Source organism: Nicotiana sylvestris, chromosome 6 (genome assembly GCF_000393655.2).
Source record: "Nicotiana sylvestris chromosome 6, ASM39365v2, whole genome shotgun sequence".
In the NCBI taxonomy this organism is placed as follows: Eukaryota; Viridiplantae; Streptophyta; class Magnoliopsida; order Solanales; family Solanaceae; genus Nicotiana; species Nicotiana sylvestris.
The window spans coordinates 201,815,969-201,834,678 of record NC_091062.1 but is presented as its reverse complement, the minus strand read 5'-3'; the positions used below and the strand labels follow the sequence as shown (position 1 = coordinate 201,834,678).

At 38.9% G+C, this 18,710-nt stretch overlaps 1 protein-coding gene across 2 annotated transcripts; it reads left to right on the top strand.

The window, feature by feature from the left end:
* Positions 1 to 2,173: 2,173 nt before the first annotated feature.
* LOC104249584 (nuclear pore complex protein NUP155) lies at positions 2,174 to 18,325 on the top strand. 2 transcript variants are annotated; one of them, XR_011400367.1, is made up of 14 exons: positions 2,174 to 2,567; positions 3,594 to 3,763; positions 4,969 to 5,095; positions 6,000 to 6,262; positions 6,534 to 8,172; positions 8,250 to 8,462; positions 8,634 to 8,881; positions 8,980 to 9,391; positions 9,786 to 9,991; positions 15,287 to 15,644; positions 16,445 to 16,663; positions 16,791 to 17,119; positions 17,710 to 18,073; positions 18,170 to 18,325. XR_011400367.1 is itself a non-coding variant. In XM_009806033.2 (13 exons), the coding sequence occupies exons 1-13, from the start codon at positions 2,409 to 2,411 to the stop codon at positions 17,825 to 17,827; spliced, it is 4,461 nt and encodes a 1,486-aa protein (XP_009804335.1). In that variant the 5' UTR covers positions 2,174 to 2,408; the 3' UTR covers positions 17,828 to 18,325. The 2 variants fall into 2 exon arrangements, 1 of the variants encoding a protein (XP_009804335.1); XM_009806033.2 differs by having other exon boundaries at positions 17,710 to 18,325.
* Positions 18,326 to 18,710: the final 385 nt, after the last annotated feature.

The window sequence follows — 18,710 nt, the reverse complement described above, 5'->3', positions numbered from 1 at the left end:
GTTGCAGCAGTCAGTTCTGGTTTCCTTCTTCGCGTTCGCGAGTGGGGTCTTGCGTTCACGAAGAGGAGCTGGGGCTGATGAAGGTTTAATGCTTCACATTTGCGAAGGTCTTCCCATATTCGCGAAGATGGTCCCGCGTTCCGTATGAGGGGGAAGTTGGTCACCGCGTTCGCGACAGGGGCATCGTGTTCGCGATAAAGGAAAGTTGGACCAAGCGGAGTACTGCGTCGTGAACGCAAGGGTCCTTCCGCATTCGCGAAGAAGGAAATAGCTGGGCAGAATATAAAATTTCAAAGTCGAGGGTTTAGCCATTTTTGTGAAAACTAGAGCTTGGGAGCTCGGATTTGAGCGAGGATTTGAGGAATTTTCAGAGATATCGATTGGGTAATGATTCTTAACTCCTTTTTGCTTATAACCCATTAATCTAAATATGAATTCATTATCTAATTTCGGATTTGGGGTGAGAAATTGGGGAAAATTTGGAGAAAGTTCTTAGACCTAAATTTCGAGTTTTGATTGGGAATTTGACATTGGATAATTTTGGTATGGCTAGACTCGTGAGAGTATGAGGATTCTAAAAACGTAAATTTTACCCGATTCCGAGACGTGGGCCCGAGGGGTATTTTGGTTATTTTACCTAATTTCGCGTATTAGCTTAGAATTTATTTGTAGGATTAATTACTTGAAGTATTATTTACATTATGCAATTGAATTGAATAGATTTGGGCCATTTGGAGTCGAGTACTCGTGGCAAGAACGTGGTTTCGGGTTGATTTTGAGCCGGTTCGAGGTAAGTGGCTTGCCTAACCTTGTGTGGGAGAAACTCCTCTTAGGATTTGGTATTGTTGATAATTGAAACGCCTTGTACGTGAGGTGGCGAGTGCGTACTTGTGCTAATTGTTGAAAATCCCGTTTTCATAAGTAACTTTAATTGTGTTTTCCCTTCCTATTTATTCTACTTGCAATTTAAGTCTGCTGTTAGCTTAGGGAATCATGTCTAATTGACTTAATTGCTTTATTTGCTCAAACTGCCTTATTTGGACTATGTGAAGCATGCTAGGTTAGAAAATACCTATTTTACCTTGGTGTGAAATTTAATTTAATTGAGTATTCTTCGTGTTGCTGCTGCGTGTTTACTTTGGGACTACGGGATGGTATCCTGGGAGATCTCTTGCACATATATATATTGATTTGGACTGTAGTGCGGGATACTAAGAGATCCCCAACACATATTGAGGATACTAAGAGATCCTTGGGATACCGAGAGATCTCCAGCATATATATTGAGGATACTAGGAGATCCTCGGGATACTGAGAGATCCCCGACACACATATTGAGGATACTAAGAGATCCCCGGTTGTTATCTCTGTGTTGAGCTGTACTCCTTTCCGTGATTATTTTGTTTATGTTATAGTTGCTGTTGTTCTTGCTATTTTGCGTTATTTCTTACTGTTGCACTTAATTATACTGTCTCATTCTATATTGTTACACCTTATATTTCATTTAATCTCAGTAGGGCCCTAACTTTCCTCGTCACTACCTGACCGAGGTTAGGTTTGGCACTTACTGAGTACCGTTGTGGTGTACTCATGCCCTTTCTGCGCATGTTTTTCATGTGCACATCCAGGTACTTCCACTTAGTCTTATCGCACTTGAGGCGAGTCGCTTTCGTACAAACTTCGAGGTATATCTGCTGCGTCCGCAGACTGAAGAGTCCTTTTCTATTCTCTACTAGTATAGCCCTTCTGTACTTTCCTTGTTGATAGATATTTCCGGAGTTAGAGTTTTTTATGTAAATTCTTAGCTTGTGATTCATGGAGTTCCGAATTTTGAGAGTATTAGGTTGAGATTCTTGTATTGTTCTATGCCAGGCGGCATCTTAAACACTGTTTCATTTTGTTATCTCGGATTTTAATTATTTTCTTTTCCGCAATTGTTTTTTTTCCGCATTGTTAGACTTACTTAGTCGTAGAGACTAGCCGTCACGATAGTTAACGAATGACGAACTGGGGTCGTGACACTTTCTCTCTACATTCTTATTTATTTGCTTGTTTCATATTATTACTTTGAGCTAAGTTTCTTAATACTCACAAGATCACACGTATATAACATGACTAATATACAAATAAATAGTCGAGTAACGATATGATTTAAAAAATTTGGGCACGACATTGGGCTCTTAAAATTCTCACACTACAACAGCTTATTTTGCCCGCCACCATTAAATAAACCTTAAACCATTAAAACCCTACTCCCTTTTTTCACACTCTCCTTGCTCAAATTTCCAGTTGCTTTCGTTGCACCACCACACGGCTGTAGAATTTACCGTCTAGGGTTTGGATTTGTTGTGAAGCTGAGCTCAGTTGAAGCCCTAGGAATTCTTGCTCTAAGACGTTTTCAGAAGAAGATGTCTTGGGACAACGAGATTGTGATGCGTGATGTTACTAATGCGGGACTTGTAGTTAGTGACCGCATTGGCCGTGACGTTGCTTCTCAAGTCGATCTCGAAGACGCCTTGGAAGCTTCTAGATATGCCAGTCATCCCTATACCGCTCAACCCCGTGAGGTAATCTAGTTATGATGTTTGAGTTGTTGGGATTTATATTGTCTTTATTTTATATTGGTGCTGGATTTGAACGATACTTGCAATGTGATGTTGTAAATGCAAATTCATAAATGCTGGTTAATTTCTTATTTATGTATTTTTCTAACTTGTATGCTTCACTTTGGAGAAGAAGCCAGTACTTCGTAAATTATTTGCTTGTTGCTTAATGGCTAGGAGTAGTTTATCTTGTGGTTTCAACTATTGAAAACATTAGGACGAATCACCTAATCCACCCAATTGTTACCCCAAGTTTAACACTGAATTGGGACTGATTAATTTTTTCCTGTGTATACCAGTAGAAGTGCAAGTTTTTTGTGAGAAATTGCTGTAATTAGGCATAGTTTGTGTAAATATATGTACATTTATATTACTAATCACAGTATCAAATTATTTTCTAATGAGTTTTCATATTATAGCGTTGCCTCAGCGTTTAATATTTTTAAAGAATGGATTTTTTATTCTCATGAATCAGAGGAAAGACTCTCTGAAGAAAACTAAAATCAATTGCAATAACCTTTACAGGTGGCAACTCTCGTCAATCACGCTCTATGGAGTAAAAGTGGTTGAAGAAGCTGTTTGAAGTCGAAAAAGTAGATTATCCTTCAAAGCATATATATATTTTACAGAGACTTATCAAAAAAGAAAATAAAAGAAAAGCATATATATTTTACCAAGATGGGAGGATATATTCTCAAGCTTTATAAGAAAACAGTAAAGATAATTATGAAGCAAGAGTGTCAATGGAGTAATTAGTAGTTTCAACACTGCATCTTTCAAATTTCATATTTTTTAAGGAAGGCATTAATCTAATTTCAGAAAACTCACAAAAGAAGTGATTATAGCGTGTGAAAGATTTTCAATTATTTAACGTCATAATCATCCTCATCAACAGCAATACTGATCTTGTTTCTTATGTTACTATTTCCATTTAGCAGCTTTAAATTGTATTCATAGCACTGAATCTGTTCGTTCATGTTACTACTGTAGTGGCCTCCTTTGGTGGAAGTCGTGGATTCTTGGGAGTTGCCTTCTGTATTGATTGAGAGATATAATGCCTCCAGTGGGGAAGGAACTGCATTATGTGGAATATTCCCTGAAATACACAGAGCTTGGGCATCAGTGGACAACACATTGTTTCTTTGGCGGTTCGATAAGTGGTGAGAATAATCAAAATTGCTTAATTGCTTGACAAATCATTAAAATTTCATTAATATCACACCAGCTTGGGACTTTCTATGTCCCATCAACAATAGTCCAGGTGTGTCTTAACTATTATTCATTAATTATCATGCCAAGGCCGTGCTTTCTATGTACAAAGCTTGTAACTCAACCATAATCAGCCTGGTTTTTTAGTGGAGACGGGTAGAGGGGGAGGGGCATTATCCCCGAGCTTCTAAGGTTGCTGTTGGTCCTAAGGGTTTGCCCGAACAAATTTCTAAAAAAAGTAAAAATAACTCAACCACAATCATTTAACAAAAATTTGTTTGCATTTTCCGAGTTGTTAAATCCGTTTTTCTTAGTTGGTCAAATGTACATTAGACAATTTTCAGTTCCGCTGATTGTGACTTTTGACCTTGCCTTTCAAATTCAATTGTCTGGTATTGATCTTTGAGCATTGATCGATCTTCTTTTACCTGAAAAATATATATATCCGTTGGGAATATACTAGGTCCATTGTTGTTGTTGTTTGCTAGCCTCCAAGCCCCAAATTATTTGTTATCCAATCCTTAAACCATTTTGGATGATGTTATCTTTCAAGTCCGGAAAAGCATGGGCCTTTAAGTCATATCCACAGTCAAGGTTCTGTTTGTATCACTGAGGTTTTTTAGATATGCTTAGGAAGTTTACTTATGTATGTAATGAGCTATGTATTGAGCATTTCGGGATGGGATTATTTGTGGTACAACAACAACAACAAACCCAGTGTAATTCCACAAGTGGGGTCTGGGGAGGGTAGTGTGTGCTATTATTTATGGTAATAAAGGCTTATTAATGTCCTTTTTCTTGGGCTGTACTTCCAAACAGCATTTTCTCTATGCTGTTTTTACATTAATACAATCCTTACTTTACCTATCCAAAAAAAAAGCTTTAGTCTCTTTTGCTTTCTAGTCTACTGCCTGACTGCCTCTGTCCCAATGATACCTTTTTATATTTAGAATCAATTTAAGTTTACTTCTCATTTTACCCTTAATGAGATGATTTATAGCCACACATATTTATGGCTTGTTTTAGACCACAAGTGTTAAAAGCCTTTCTTTTTTTTCTTTCTTAAAACTCAATGCTCAGTCAAAGTGCATCACATAAATTGGGACGGAGGTAGTATTATATTTTGTTTTGGCTAATGGTATCATGCTTTGCTTAGGGATGGCCACTGTCCTGAATATAATGGAGATGAACAAGCTATATGTGCTGTTGCCCTAGCCAAAGTCAAGCCTGGAATTTTCGTGGAGGCCATCCAGTATCTTCTGATCTTGGCAACTCCTGTTGAGGTGCTATATCTTCATGAATGTTAAACTTTATTTATCCAAGCTCTGTGATATGCATTTCCATCCATTTGATCGTGATTCTATGTCTTGTGATATGCATTTCCATCCATTTGATCGTGATTCTATGTCTATCTTAGTCTTAGCAATCTTGAACATGTGGGTATCTTTGATAGACATTCTGATGTTTACTTTAGGTAATTCTATTACTCTATAGGTGTAACTTTCATCATTCATCTTTTTCTTTAAAGCTAAAAGGGATTTTTTTTGACTGAGGATCACGATTAGAAAGATTGAGGACTAACTTTAAATAATTCAGCTGTTGAGCTTGCAAAAGTTGGGCTTTTACAACATCAGCTTAGCAATTTAAAGATGTAGAAATTTTGTTGTTTTGTCCTCAATCATATCTGTGTGCTTAGCTGTACACCATATTGCCTATAGATATGGAGATAATGGATTTCATACATGGAGAAGTGCAGATATCATTTGAGTTATCACTTAGCAGTATCATGGTAGAGAATGAATTTGTACATCTAAAGAATAGCCTCCAGTTTTAAGTTAATTTTTGGTGCATTCATAAGATCCTTATTGGTAATATAGGAGATTTCATGTTTTTTTGGGGTAAAGAACCATACTTTTGTGTTGGTTCCCTGCTTTTTTATATACTAATTGTATAAGGGAGTTTTCCCACATCAATAATATTATTACTTTATCAAAAGAGTAGGTGTCAGAATTCTAATGGATTAGTGATGTCGGCATTGGTTTGCTTAAATTGCCGCTGAACTTTAGAGTTTAGACGTCTGTTTCAACTTTCAAGTCCATGTTACCTCCTCTTATCTTTTAATAACATCAACTTGTTCTACCTTTGTCCTTTGGTCCTCTCATTTACCTCTAGCTCTGTTGCACTTAGTTGATCCTTGTAGGTGTATGTTGTTCTGGGAGCAGCGACGGAACTGATCCATATGCTGAGGTGTCACTTCAGCCATTACCAGATTATACAATTCCATCTGATGGAGTGACCATGACATGTATCAGTTGCACAGACAGAGGTCACATTTTCCTTGCTGGTCGTGACGGCCACATTTATGAATTGCAATACTCAACTGGTTCAGGGTGGCAGAAACGATGCCGCAAGGTCTGTCTAACTGCAGGTGTCGGAAGTATTATATCAAGGTATTCACTTTTCTCTTAATTTGTTCTTTTAATGGGGGTGGGAGTGGAGGTTGTTTCAGTAATCTACACGAAACTCTAATTTACCTCCGTTTGTTTGCTTTTGCAATTTGCATAGCCACCAAGGGCTTTCCAGAATCGTATAAGCATCTAGGTTCTCAACTTTGCCTACTTAATCTTTTTCCTTATTTTTGCATGCCTTTTTAGAACCTTAACGTGAAGAGCCTGAGTGTGGAGTGAGGTGTAAGGATAATAGCTGTTTTATTTCCTGCAGGTGGGTGGTGCCAAATGTTTTCAAGTTTGGAGCCATTGACCCCATTGTTGAAATGGTCATTGACAATGAGAGACACATCTTATATGCACGCACCGAAGAGATGAAAATTCAAGTGTTTTCTCTTGGAGCAAATGGGGATGGACCCCTTAGAAAGGTAGCAGAGGAGAGAAATTTGATAAATCAGAGGGATACTTATGGTGGTAGGCAACCAGCAGGTTCAAGGGCTCCCAGATCAGCCAAAACAACCATTGTTTCCATCTCACCGTTGTCTTCCTTAGAATCAAAGTGGCTACACCTTGTTGCTGTTCTGTCAGATGGCAGAAGGATGTATCTTTCCACCTCTTCTTCTGGTGGAAACAATAGTTCTGCTGGAAATTTCGGTGGTGTTAACCATCAGAAGCCAAACTGCTTAAAAGTTGTAACGACTAGGCCGGCTCCTCCTCTAGGGGCAGGTAGTGGGCTTCCATTTGGAGCTGTATCTCTTGCTAGTAGATCACAGAGTGAAGATCTGTCATTGAAGATAGAATCAGCTTATTACTCTGCTGGGACTCTTTTCCTTTCTGATTCATCTCCATCAACTGTTTCTTCTCTTCTTATTGTAAATCGTGATTCAAGCTTTCAATCTTCTTCTAGTAGTTTGGGAGCAGTTGCAAGGAGTTCTCGCCCACTTCGTGAATTGGTGTCATCCCTGCCAATTGAAGGGAGGATGCTTTTCGTTTCAGATGTCCTACCCCTACCAGATACAGCAGCGGCGGTGCAGTCACTTTATTTACAGCTGGAATTCTGTGGCTATGATAACTCAGGGGAATCCTGTGAAAAAACCTCAGGTAAACTTTGGGCTAGAGGCGATCTTTCAACCCAACATATATTACCAAGAAGGAGAATTGTCATATTCAGCACAATGGGCATGATGGAAGTAGTTTTTAACAGACCAGTCGATATACTCAGGAGGCTATTGGAATCTAATTCGCCTAGGTCATTATTAGAGGATTTCTTTAGTCGTTTTGGATCTGGAGAGTCTGCTGCCATGTGTTTAATGCTTGCCGCAAGGATAATCTATACTGAGACTTTAGTAAGTAACGTTGCAGCTGAGAGGGCAGCTGAAGCATATGAGGATCCAAGACTTGTTGGAGTACCGCAGTTAGAAGGTAGCGGTGCATTTCCAAATACTAGAGCTCCAGCTGGAGGATTTAGCATGGGCCAGGTTGTTCAGGAAGCTGAGCCCGTTTTCTCCGGTGCTCATGAAGGTCTTTGCTTATGCTCATCAAGGTTACTTCTACCTTTGTGGGAGCTTCCTGTTTTTATCACAAAAGGAAGCACAGATTCCTCAGTCGCATCTGACAATGTAATAGTTGTCTGCCGACTTCCTGGTGAGGCAATGCAAATCCTTGAAGACAAGATACGTTCTTTGGAGAAGCTCATTAAATCTAGGAGGAATCAGAGAAGGGGACTTTATGGTTGTGTTGCTGGCCTAGGTGACCTGACTGGATCAATTTTGATTGGAACTGGCTCGGATTTTGGGGCTGGTGACAGAAGTATGGTAAGAAATCTATTTGGATCTCCTGCTTCCAACGAAGGTGGAGCATCAAACAAAAGGCAACGGCTTCCTTATAGTTCTGCTGAACTTGCTGCCATGGAGGTAAATCTTTTAAAGAATTGGTTCTCCTTAATCCCTAGGCATAACTCACTTGCAAAATGTATCGAATTGTTTTACAGGTTAGAGCAATGGAGTGTATCAGGCAGTTGCTCCTTCGATGTGGCGAAGCCCTATTTTTGCTGCAACTTCTTGCACAACATCACGTGACACGCTTGATTCAGAATTTTGATGCCAATATCAAGCAGGCCTTAGTCCAGTTGACATTCCATCAACTAGTTTGTTCAGAAGAGGGAGACAGACTTGCTACGAGACTTGTATCTGCCCTCATGGAGGTACTTTAACATGCACTACAAAATTCTTCATTTTCAGATGCGGGTGATTTCCAGTTTGGCATTAGATAGTTGCTTGCTTGCAAAGGGAAAAATTGTTAGATTTCCATATTAGTGTGTTATTTCTTGCACTTGAGGCATGTTTCTTCAAGTATTATTTATCTTCTTCTCCAGCATTACACTGGTCCAGATGGCAGGGGAACTGTTGACGACATAAGTGGTAGACTACGAGAGGGTTGTTCAAGCTATTACAAGGAATCTGATTACAAGTTCTACTTAGCAGTTGAATCTCTTGAAAGAGCTGCTGCTACATTAGACACAGCGGAGAGAGAAAACCTCGCTAGAGAGGCATTCAATTACCTAAGCAAAGTCCCAGAGTCTGCAGATCTGCGGACTGTATGTAAACGTTTTGAAGACCTGAGGTCAGTTCATTTAGATCCATCTTTCACCTTTATCTAGAATCAGTTTTGTTCATTACCTAGATTAGTGGCCTTGTGCTTAGCATGCTATGATATTGCAGATTTTATGAAGCCGTGGTCCTATTACCTCTGCAAAAGGCACAAGCTCTTGACCCTGCTGGTGATGCTTTTAATGAGCAAATAGATGATGGAATTCGAGATCATGCACTTGCTCAACGTGAGCAGTGCTATGAGATTATTGCCAGTGCTTTGCATTCTCTAAAAGGTGAAGCTTCAAAGAGGGAATTTGGATCTCCTATCAGACCTGTCGCTCAATCTACTCTTGATCAAGCTTCTCGGAAAAAGTATATATGCCAGATTGTCCAACTTGGTGTGCAATCTTTGGACAGAGTTTTTCATCACTATCTGTATCGAACCTTAATCGATTTGGGCCTGGAAGATGAACTACTGGAATATGGCGGCCCCGATTTGGTGCCTTTTCTGCAAAATTCTGGCCGTGAACCTACAAATGAGGTTTGTTTATGAAGATTTCATGAAGGCGGTATTTTCTGTATATATTTACATACATTGAGCAAGAGTTACTTGTACAAAAGGTCCTATGACTAATTTAGGGAAGGAAATCAATTACAACAATTACAACAAATCAATTACAGTAGAATAAAATCTCCTAAATCAAATCTTCTTCTACAATTAAGCCTCCTACAATCAAGCTAGCAGCAGTTTATTGTAGTTTTCTATTTCTATAATGCATATTCTTCTCATTTGTGATCCTCAGTATTGATGCTTTTCGAGTTCTTCAACACATTACTATCAACCAGCTTACATTAACTTTTTTCCATTTTTATGCGACCAATTTCCTGAGCATCGGTTCTTTCCGTTTCTTCATTTTCTTCACTTTGTTTCGCAGGTTCGTGCTGCTTCTGCTGTGGCATCTCCAATTTCACCTTTGGCTCATGCTAGAGTACCTGTGGCATCCAACCAAGCAAAATATTTCGAGCTTTTGGCTCGTTTTTATGTTTTGAAGCGGCAGCATGTTCTTGCAGCCCATGTTTTGGTGAGACTGGCAGAAAGGCGCTCCACTGATGCAGGGGATGCTCCTACTTTAGAGCAAAGGTTCTTATTTCAACTGACCTAATAAATATTGATGTCATTTTTCTAGGATTGAGCTTAAGTTGGGTGAGTTAATTGTGTGAAGGCACAAAGGAAAGAAGCTTATTCTTAACGTCACACTGTTATGCTGCTTCAACCCTCCCAGAATGATAGGTGTGCGGCCTGCACTTAATATCTAGCTGTGTGAAAAATTGAAATAGAAGGCTGATGTTATCTATTCATAATCTTGCTTGATTGTTTCATTTACGCCTTAACATAATTTTGCAATTTCCTGCATACAGCAACAACTACACCTCAGTCCCAAACTAGTTAGGGTCGGCTATATGAATCCTCATTTCCCATTTAGGCTCAACTCATGTCAACATCATATACCAAATAAAATAGATGTGAAAAGAGTGTGTGTATTGGTTTTGCAAACCAACTACATGATTGTAGTAGGTTAGCATTGTATGCATTGTATACATCTTTTGTTTTACTTAAATACCCCTAACACTAATTGGCAGTCATTACTAGGAGACTCTTTTTTCTTCTTTCTAGCAAAAATTAAAACCCATCACAATTTTGCGCCCCTATCCCCCACTTTCCAGCTTCTCTTTCTTCAGAATCTCTCCTCCTCCATCCTCTCCACCAACACCATAGACACTCAAGAAATAGAAATTGATAAGCTCTCTCCCTTTCTTTCTTTCTTTCTTTCTTTCTTTCTCCTTCTATCATCATGCAATGGGCCCACAAGAATTTAACAATCTGTGTTTAGTTGGGCCTTCGGAAGAATGAAGAGAAGATGTAGGACATGGAATGTTGCTCCTCTAGTACTCATGTGGGTTGTTTGGAGTGAGAGGAGTAGGAGAGCTTTTGATGGAGCAGAGAAAGATCTTGTACACTTGAGGAGTAACCTCTTTTCCCTTATTTGTTTTTGGTGCACCCACGAGGTTCCTATTTGTATAGAAGATGGGGTGTCATTTGTAGAAAACTATGTCCTCTTGTAAGGTTTTCTACTTTTTGGTATACTAACTTGTATACGAGCATGTTCTTACCATTTTTAATAAATTTATTACCTTAACAAAAAAGAATTTAACAATCTGTGCAACTGAAGCAATACTTCTTCACAAATTGTCACCCATCTTAATAAGAGAACCCAGTATACAATCTTTCATCTTCCCATCCCCACTCTCTTATCTGTGATACCAGAATGCCATAGCAATTTTAGGTCTGATAAAATCATCAAATGACGGGTTAGTGCTGTCCGAATCTGATTTTATATTAATCTGATTGCTGAAGCTTCTTCTGAGAGAACCGAAAGGGGATGACATTAATGAGGGAGAAAGTAAAGACCATTTGTCCTAATGATATTCTATTTCCCGTTTTGTCTTTAGGTAGCAGCCATTTATCAGTTTATGTTTCTCCTTGTGGTCTCAGCATTGACGTGAGAAGAAAAGAAAAGAAAAGAGGGAGAATAAGAATTAGATAGGCTTTGTTTTTGGACAAAAAGATAATAAAGTCCCTCATACTAATATGTTGTTAGGGTGCTTCTAGGGGCATAAGAGAGAAAATAAAGGATGTATACAATGCTAACCTACTATACCCATGTAGTAGTAACAACAACAACATGCCCAGTATAATTCCACAGGTGGGGTCTGGGGAGGGTAGAGTGTACGCAGACCTTACCCCTACCCGGGGAGGTAGAGAGGCAGTTTTCATAGACCCTCGGTTCAAGAAAAGGCGGATAGAAAGAAAAGGAAAGAAGAGATAGGAAGAAGAAAGAAAGAAGAGGGAGACAAAAGACGATGAGGAAAAAGGGGGGAAAGTAGCATCAAATAGTAACAATCAGGGAGCAACAATTTCAGTAGCAATTTCAAAAACAATGGACGTGGTTGCTAAGTACCAGATATAATAACAAGCTAGAAGAAGTATCTTTCAACCAACAACAAGAATATTACTAGTACTACTGGTAAACCTAGGAGAGACTCACAACTACCTATCAACCCACCACCTTAATCCTCAATCTCTATACCTTCTTATCGCTAGTCATGTCCTCGGTTAGGTGAAGCATCGACAAGTCCTGCCTAATCTCCTCTCTCCAATACTTCTGTGGCCTACCTCTGCCCTTCCTCAGGCTCGCTATGGTCAGCCTCTCACACCTCCTGACCGGGGCATTTATGTCCTTCCTCCTCACATGCTCAAACCATCGCAACCTTGATTCCCGCAACTTGTCTTCCACGGATGCCACTCCCACCTTGTCCCTAATAACTTCATTCCTAATCTTGGCTTTCCTGGTATGTCCACACATCCATCTCAACATCCTCATTTCAACTACTCTCATCTTCTGGATATGGGACTTCTTGACCGGGCCAACACTCAGCTCCATACAACATAGCCGGTCTAACCACTACCCTGTGGAATTTGCCCTTAAGTCCAGGCGGCACACTCTTATCGCATAAAACACCCGAAGCTAGCCTCCATCTCATCCAACCGGCTCCAATTTGGTGTGTAACATCTTTGTCAATCTCCCCGTTATCTTGGATTATAGACCCAAGATGCTTGAAACTATCTCTTTTGGGAATGACTTGAGTATCAATGTTTACTTCCACTTCATCTTCATGCCTCTCATCATTGAACTTGTACTTCAAATATTCAGTTTTCGGCCTACTCAACTTAAACCCTTTGGACTCCGGTGTCTGTTTCCAAACTTCCAACCTAGCATTAATACCCCCTCGCGTCTCGTCAATCAGTACTATGTCATCAGCAAATAACATACACCATGACACCTCCCTTGTATGTGTCGTGTCGACACATCCAACGCTAGGGCAAACAAAATCGGGCTAAGGGACGATTCTTGATTCAATCCCATTTCCACAGGAAAATGTTCCGAGTCTCCTCTCGCAGTCCTCATCTGAGTCTTAGCACCCTTGTACATGTCCTTAAATCACCCTAATGTACGCTATCAGGGACTTCGCTAACCTCGAAACATCTCCATCGCACCTCCCTCGGGACTTTGTCATAAGCCTTCTCAAGGTCAATTGACACCATGTGCAAGTCCTTTTTCCTCTCCCTATATTGCTTCACCAATCGTCTCACAAGGTGAATGGCTTCTACTACAACCTTGTTGTAGGTTAGCAAAACCCGTATACATATATAATAATAACTAGTGAATTTATCCGCGCTTTGCGCGGTTACAAAACTTAATTAATCTTTTCGTAATACCCAAATATCAGAAATATTTTAGTTTGAATGTATTAGATTTCAAGTTGTAATCGATTTTAATATTATAGAATTTTTAATAATCCATATAGGTGAAACTACACTTTTTTTCGTCTTTTACATTTTCCTTTTTTGATAATCCTTTTTTGCTTATTTCTCTCTACCAATTTATTTCAGAAAAATTGTCAGATGTCAAGAAAATTTATTCAAATTATCAAAAAAGAACAAAAAGAAGACAAAACGGTATAATGTAAAAGAATACAACAAAGAAGTTCAATTCACTTAAAAATAAAAAGAAAAAAGAAAAAACAATGAATCGAATAGAATTCTTGCATGAAATCGATTCCTCACTCATATTGGCTTCGACGAATTGCCCTCTATTCTATCTAGAAATATTGGTGTTTTTGTTTATTATATGAAAGGGGAAAACGTGCTAACATTTTGAGTAACTGAAGAAGACTATGACATTATATTGGCTTTGACTAACGGATCAAGTGGAGAATGTTTCTATTAGTCTATATCAAATAGCCCAAGTACTAATCCAACTCTCCTCCAAATGTAGTGTTTCCAAAGTAACAAAGTTACAGACTTCTTTTAATATAAAGCATATGTAACTTGTAATGGATTTAACTAAGGCTCAAACTTACTTTAAGATCGCGACGAATGCGTCCATAATGATGAAGATATTATAAACCCTTAGTACTTCAAAGAAAATTATTGCAATAACTGTTTCTTCAAAATCATCAGGATGAGCATCATGGATACAAGGACCTCCATCCATGTAAGGCACTACAACCCATATATTATGAACACTAACGAAGGATACAAGACCAATAATCTCATACAGAAGAACTAAAATAAAATACCAGCAAGTTATACAAATATAATGCTGACAGAACTTAATTAAGTTGAATACAAAAATACAAAAGAAGATCTCATCTGAAGAACTAAAATCTACTGACGGCTCAAGTCTTTTCTTACAGTGATAAAAAGACATAGGAAATACATCACATACAATCTTAATTTGCTAGAAGATTGAAAGAAAGGCTCCATACCCAGCAAAATCCCACAAGTGGGGTCTGGGGAAGGTAGTGTGTACGCAGGCCTTACCTCTACCCCGAGAGGCTAGAGAGGCTGTTTTCGATAGACCCCCGGCTTAAGAAGACGTAAAGAAACAATATATCAATACCATCAACAAAAACCATAGAAATAATAACAACATTAGAAGAACCAGTAAATACATGAAAAGCAAAAACAATAACCAGTAAATAAGGCCCGACGCTATGAAAACGAAAGAATTGTGTGAACACAACATTGACCACTAGCAGTCTAAGACAAAATCCTATCAGACTAGCCTCACACTGGTACGAGATAGAAATATGCTCAACTACCTCCTAACCTACAACCTTAATGCTTGACCTCCACAGCTTCCTATCGAGGGCCATGTCCTCGGAGATTTGAAGCCTTGCCATATCCTGCCTGATTACCTCTCCCCAATACTTTTTAGGCCGCCCTCTACCTCTCCTCGTACCCACTAACGCCACCCGCTCGCACCTCCTTACCAGGGCATCTGGGCTTCTCCTCTGTACGTACGTGCCTGAACCATTTGAGCCTCGCTTCCCGCATCTTGTCATCCATGGGAGCCACGCCAACCTTCTCCCGAATATCTTCATTACTAATCTCATCCATCCTAGTGTGACTGCACATCTACCCCAACATCCTCATTTCTGCTACTTTCATCTTCTGGCAATAAAACCTCATAGTAAAGTTTAAATATAAAGTGTAAATATGGTTAGTAAAATGGAATTAAATTCTTGAAACTTGTGAAAGCTGTTCTGAGATTAGCTGAAATGGAGACTTGGTCAGCAAGAATTCATATAGCCGACTCCAACGCACTTGGGATTGAGGCAAGTTTTCTTGTGAAAGGCTAAAAGCTGTATAAAATCATATTGTTAGTGGAATGTTATTAAACACTTTTGGGATGTAATGGAAATGAAAAGTATGCTATGCATATTTTGGATGGAGAAAATACTTTTTTGCATTAGTCCATAGAAATTTGTTGTCAGACCAGAGTTTGCTGTCTAATTTGGGTAATGACAGGCGGCAATACTTGAGTAATGCTGTTTTGCAAGCAAAGAGTGCCAGTGACACGGATGGTATGAGTGGTTCTGGCCGGGGTGCTCTTGATAATGGGCTACTGGATTTGCTCGAAGGAAAGCTTTCTGTTCTTCAGTTTCAAATAAAGATTAAAGATGAACTGGAGGCTATGGCTTCCAGGTTGGAGGCATCTACAGGCACATCTGAATCTGGCTCCAATGAAACATCACCCAATATGAGTAACTCTGCTGATCCCAACTTTATGCGCATTCTCCGAGAAAAGGCCAAGGAGTTGTCAATGGAGTTGAAGAGCATTACTCAGCTGTATAATGACTATGCTGTTCCCTTTGAACTTTGGGAGGTATGAAACAATCGACACCCATTTGTAAACATGCTCTACTTTATGAATGATCTTTTCTGTTTTCTTAAAGAACTCATACTATATGCTGTACCCTTTTTGTTTGTCATAAATGTTCTGGTAGACAAGATAACTCTAGAACTCGAAGACGGCTATTCTGCATGGGTATATTTCAGAAAGTGATTTTATATAGGAATTGCAAACAAGTTAGACTACAGAGGTGATTTCTGGATTTTTTAAAACTAATAAGAGCAATAGAATACCAAGTTCTGCTATTTGTAACCTTTTTAATACAAAATTTCCTGTTTGGAAGAGTCGAAGAGCCATATATGCATCTATATGAGCTTCTGCGCAGCTATGTGAAAGGACAACTCAAAGGTCATATCCAAAAGTCACGGTTTGTAAATCGTAACGTTTCAGCTTGTGTGAATGCTACCAGAGTTCTTCAGCCATTTCCAGTCATCCCCTCCTTTTCCTTCACTCTTCTTTGGATTTAAAGAAGGAAAATCTTCATGTCAAGGATTTGGCAATTCATTCTTAATTTTACATGCTATCCTTCATACATCATTGGCAATGTAGGACATATTGTTTAATGCGCAAAGTTTTTCTTTAATTAATTTGAATGTAGTCAAGTAGCCTCCCCAAAAAAGTCAAAGAGAAAGGTTAAGCCATCAACTTAACAAAATGTACTTTTGGATCACTTTCATCTGCTTGAACATAAAAAGATTGTTCAGTTTTGTCAACATTGTTAATTCTCCAAGTTCAGGCAACTGACCCATGTTTTTCTTGTTTCTGGCTTGCAGATATGTCTGGAGATGTTGTACTTTGCTAGCTACTCTGGTGATGCTGATAGCAGCATAGTGCGAGAGACTTGGGCTAGGCTCATTGATCAAGCTCTTACAAGGGGTGGGATTGCTGAAGCTTGTGCTGTACTGAAGAGGGTTGGTTCCCAGGTGTATCCCGGAGATGGAGCTGTTTTACCATTGGATACTCTTTGTCTTCACCTTGAGAAGGCTGCACAGGTATGGGCTATTTCCCCCTTTGAGCTACTCTTGCCCATTTCTACTCTGTTAGTTCCTTTGCTTTCAATTAGTACAGCTCTTCATTTTGGAATTTAATTTCTTAATTGATTCTTTAAATACTGCAAAGGAGCGAGTGGTTTCTGGTGTTGAATCTGTCGGAGATGAAGATATTCCAAGGGCCCTTTTAGCTGCTTGCAAGGGTGCAGTAGAGCCTGTATTAAATACCTATGACCAGCTGTTATCCAGTGGGGCAGTGTTGCCCTCTCCAAATCTTAGATTGCGTCTCCTGCGTTCCGTGCTGACTTTACTTCGTGAATGGGCACTTTCTGTCTTCGCACAGGGAATGGGTACAAGTGTTACTGGAGCCTCTCTGATTCTTGGTGGAAATTTATCATTAGGACAGACAGCAGTTGTTAATCAAGGTGTTCGCGATAAAATAACAAGTGCAGCAAATCGGTTAGTTTTCCGTTGTTCACTAATATATGTCATTTTACTCATTTCAGCAATATCCAAGATAGCTTTTCGTGTCTTTCACTATCGATAAGGCTGGTTTGCTATAGCTTAGAATATATTAAATACTTAATGGTGCACCAGTTTACCAGCGTCTTTTTTATCTGCTTTTCTAGTTGGCCTAGGAAAGAGGAGTAATTTGATCTTTCCATTTATTTTGGCAAGGTCTATGATTTACGTGTACCTTCCATGTGTGTTGTGATGGAACTGAGAATCTCTTTTATTAAAGTCTCTGTTAAGATATTTTGAGCTTTTAGTGCATTTTTTCTTCCTTATCCTTTTTGTTGTTTTTTATTGCCGAGTTGTGGGTGTGGGGAGAAGGGTTTTGCTTGACCGTAAAGCTGGAAATGCGTGACAAAAGAAGGTTGATATGACCTTGTTGGTTACATAATAAGTGTAGTACTAGGACGGGTATATTTCTGACGAACTCAAGTAAGACCTTATATGTGTTAGGATTCGCGTACTTTATCTCATTTGGTCATTATATATGTTTATTAGTGCATATCTAAATCTGTACGTGGGTTTTTCTTTTGCAGATATATGACAGAAGTGCGAAGATTGCCTCTTCCACAAAATCAAACTGAAGCTGTCTATCGAGGTTTTCGTGAACTTGAAGAATCACTGTTAAGTCCATTCCCTTTTGAACGGTTTTGATTTTTGTAATCATTATGGTTGTATAATATATCCAGCTTTTCTTACCTTTACAACCCCTCCTCCCCCTCCCCCCGACCCCCGCGCGTTGCGGATTAATTTAAGCAATAAAATTCCGTTTCCAATAGCATGTGACAGTACTATGAGTCAACCTTAAGCGAGCTGAAAGACAGCAATGGTGGAGTGCTGCTAAAAGCATTAAACCTTAAGGATTGAAGCAATAGACTTGATGTTAAAACTGAAAGCAGGGTATGAATATGTTAATTTTGAATTGTTGATGAATACATCTAATATATTAGGAAACATGGAAATCTGTAAAGGCTAAATGATTGATCTATTGTGTAGGAGGATATTAGTCTGTACCGATGAACAAGATGAGCTACTATAGTAAGAGAATATCTGAGCATATATTCTTTAATGCAGTTGATTTCCAAGGAAGAGTGTATTTGTTGATTTGGCATTCAACGATTGTGATTAATAAATTTACGATACTTTATTTGATATTGATATCTTTTCTTGATCCGAATCTATCGAAAAGAGATTCTCTACCTTTTCAAGGTAGGGGTAAGGTTGCGCACACACTACCAGATTCTATTTGTGAGATTATATTGGGATTTTTGTTATTGTTGTTGTAGTCGATGTTGATATACTTTGGGATGACATGTATGACAATTATTTTAGATGATTCATATAGTTTATTCTAACTTTAGTTGGGATTGAAACGTGGTTAATATGCTTTGGCCTTTGTAAAAATTAAGCCGACATAGTATACTGAACAGCTATTGTATAGATTTGTTTTCCCAATCAGAATTAGAGGGGTGTTTAGGCTTTAGCATCTACGGTGTATAGCTCGAATTACTAAGCTGCCTCAGTTGAAGCTTCGGTA

Excerpts from the sequence above, each read along its gene's own strand:
- LOC104249584 (XM_009806033.2), top strand. The coding sequence starts at position 2,409 with ATGTCTTGGGACAACGAGATTGTGATGCGTGATGTTACTAATGCGGGA. Across the intron at positions 6,263-6,533 it reads GTCGGAAGTATTATATCAAG|GTGGGTGGTGCCAAATGTTT; the intron begins GTATTCACTTTT and ends TATTTCCTGCAG. Across the intron at positions 15,645-16,444 it reads TTCCCTTTGAACTTTGGGAG|ATATGTCTGGAGATGTTGTA; the intron begins GTATGAAACAAT and ends TCTGGCTTGCAG.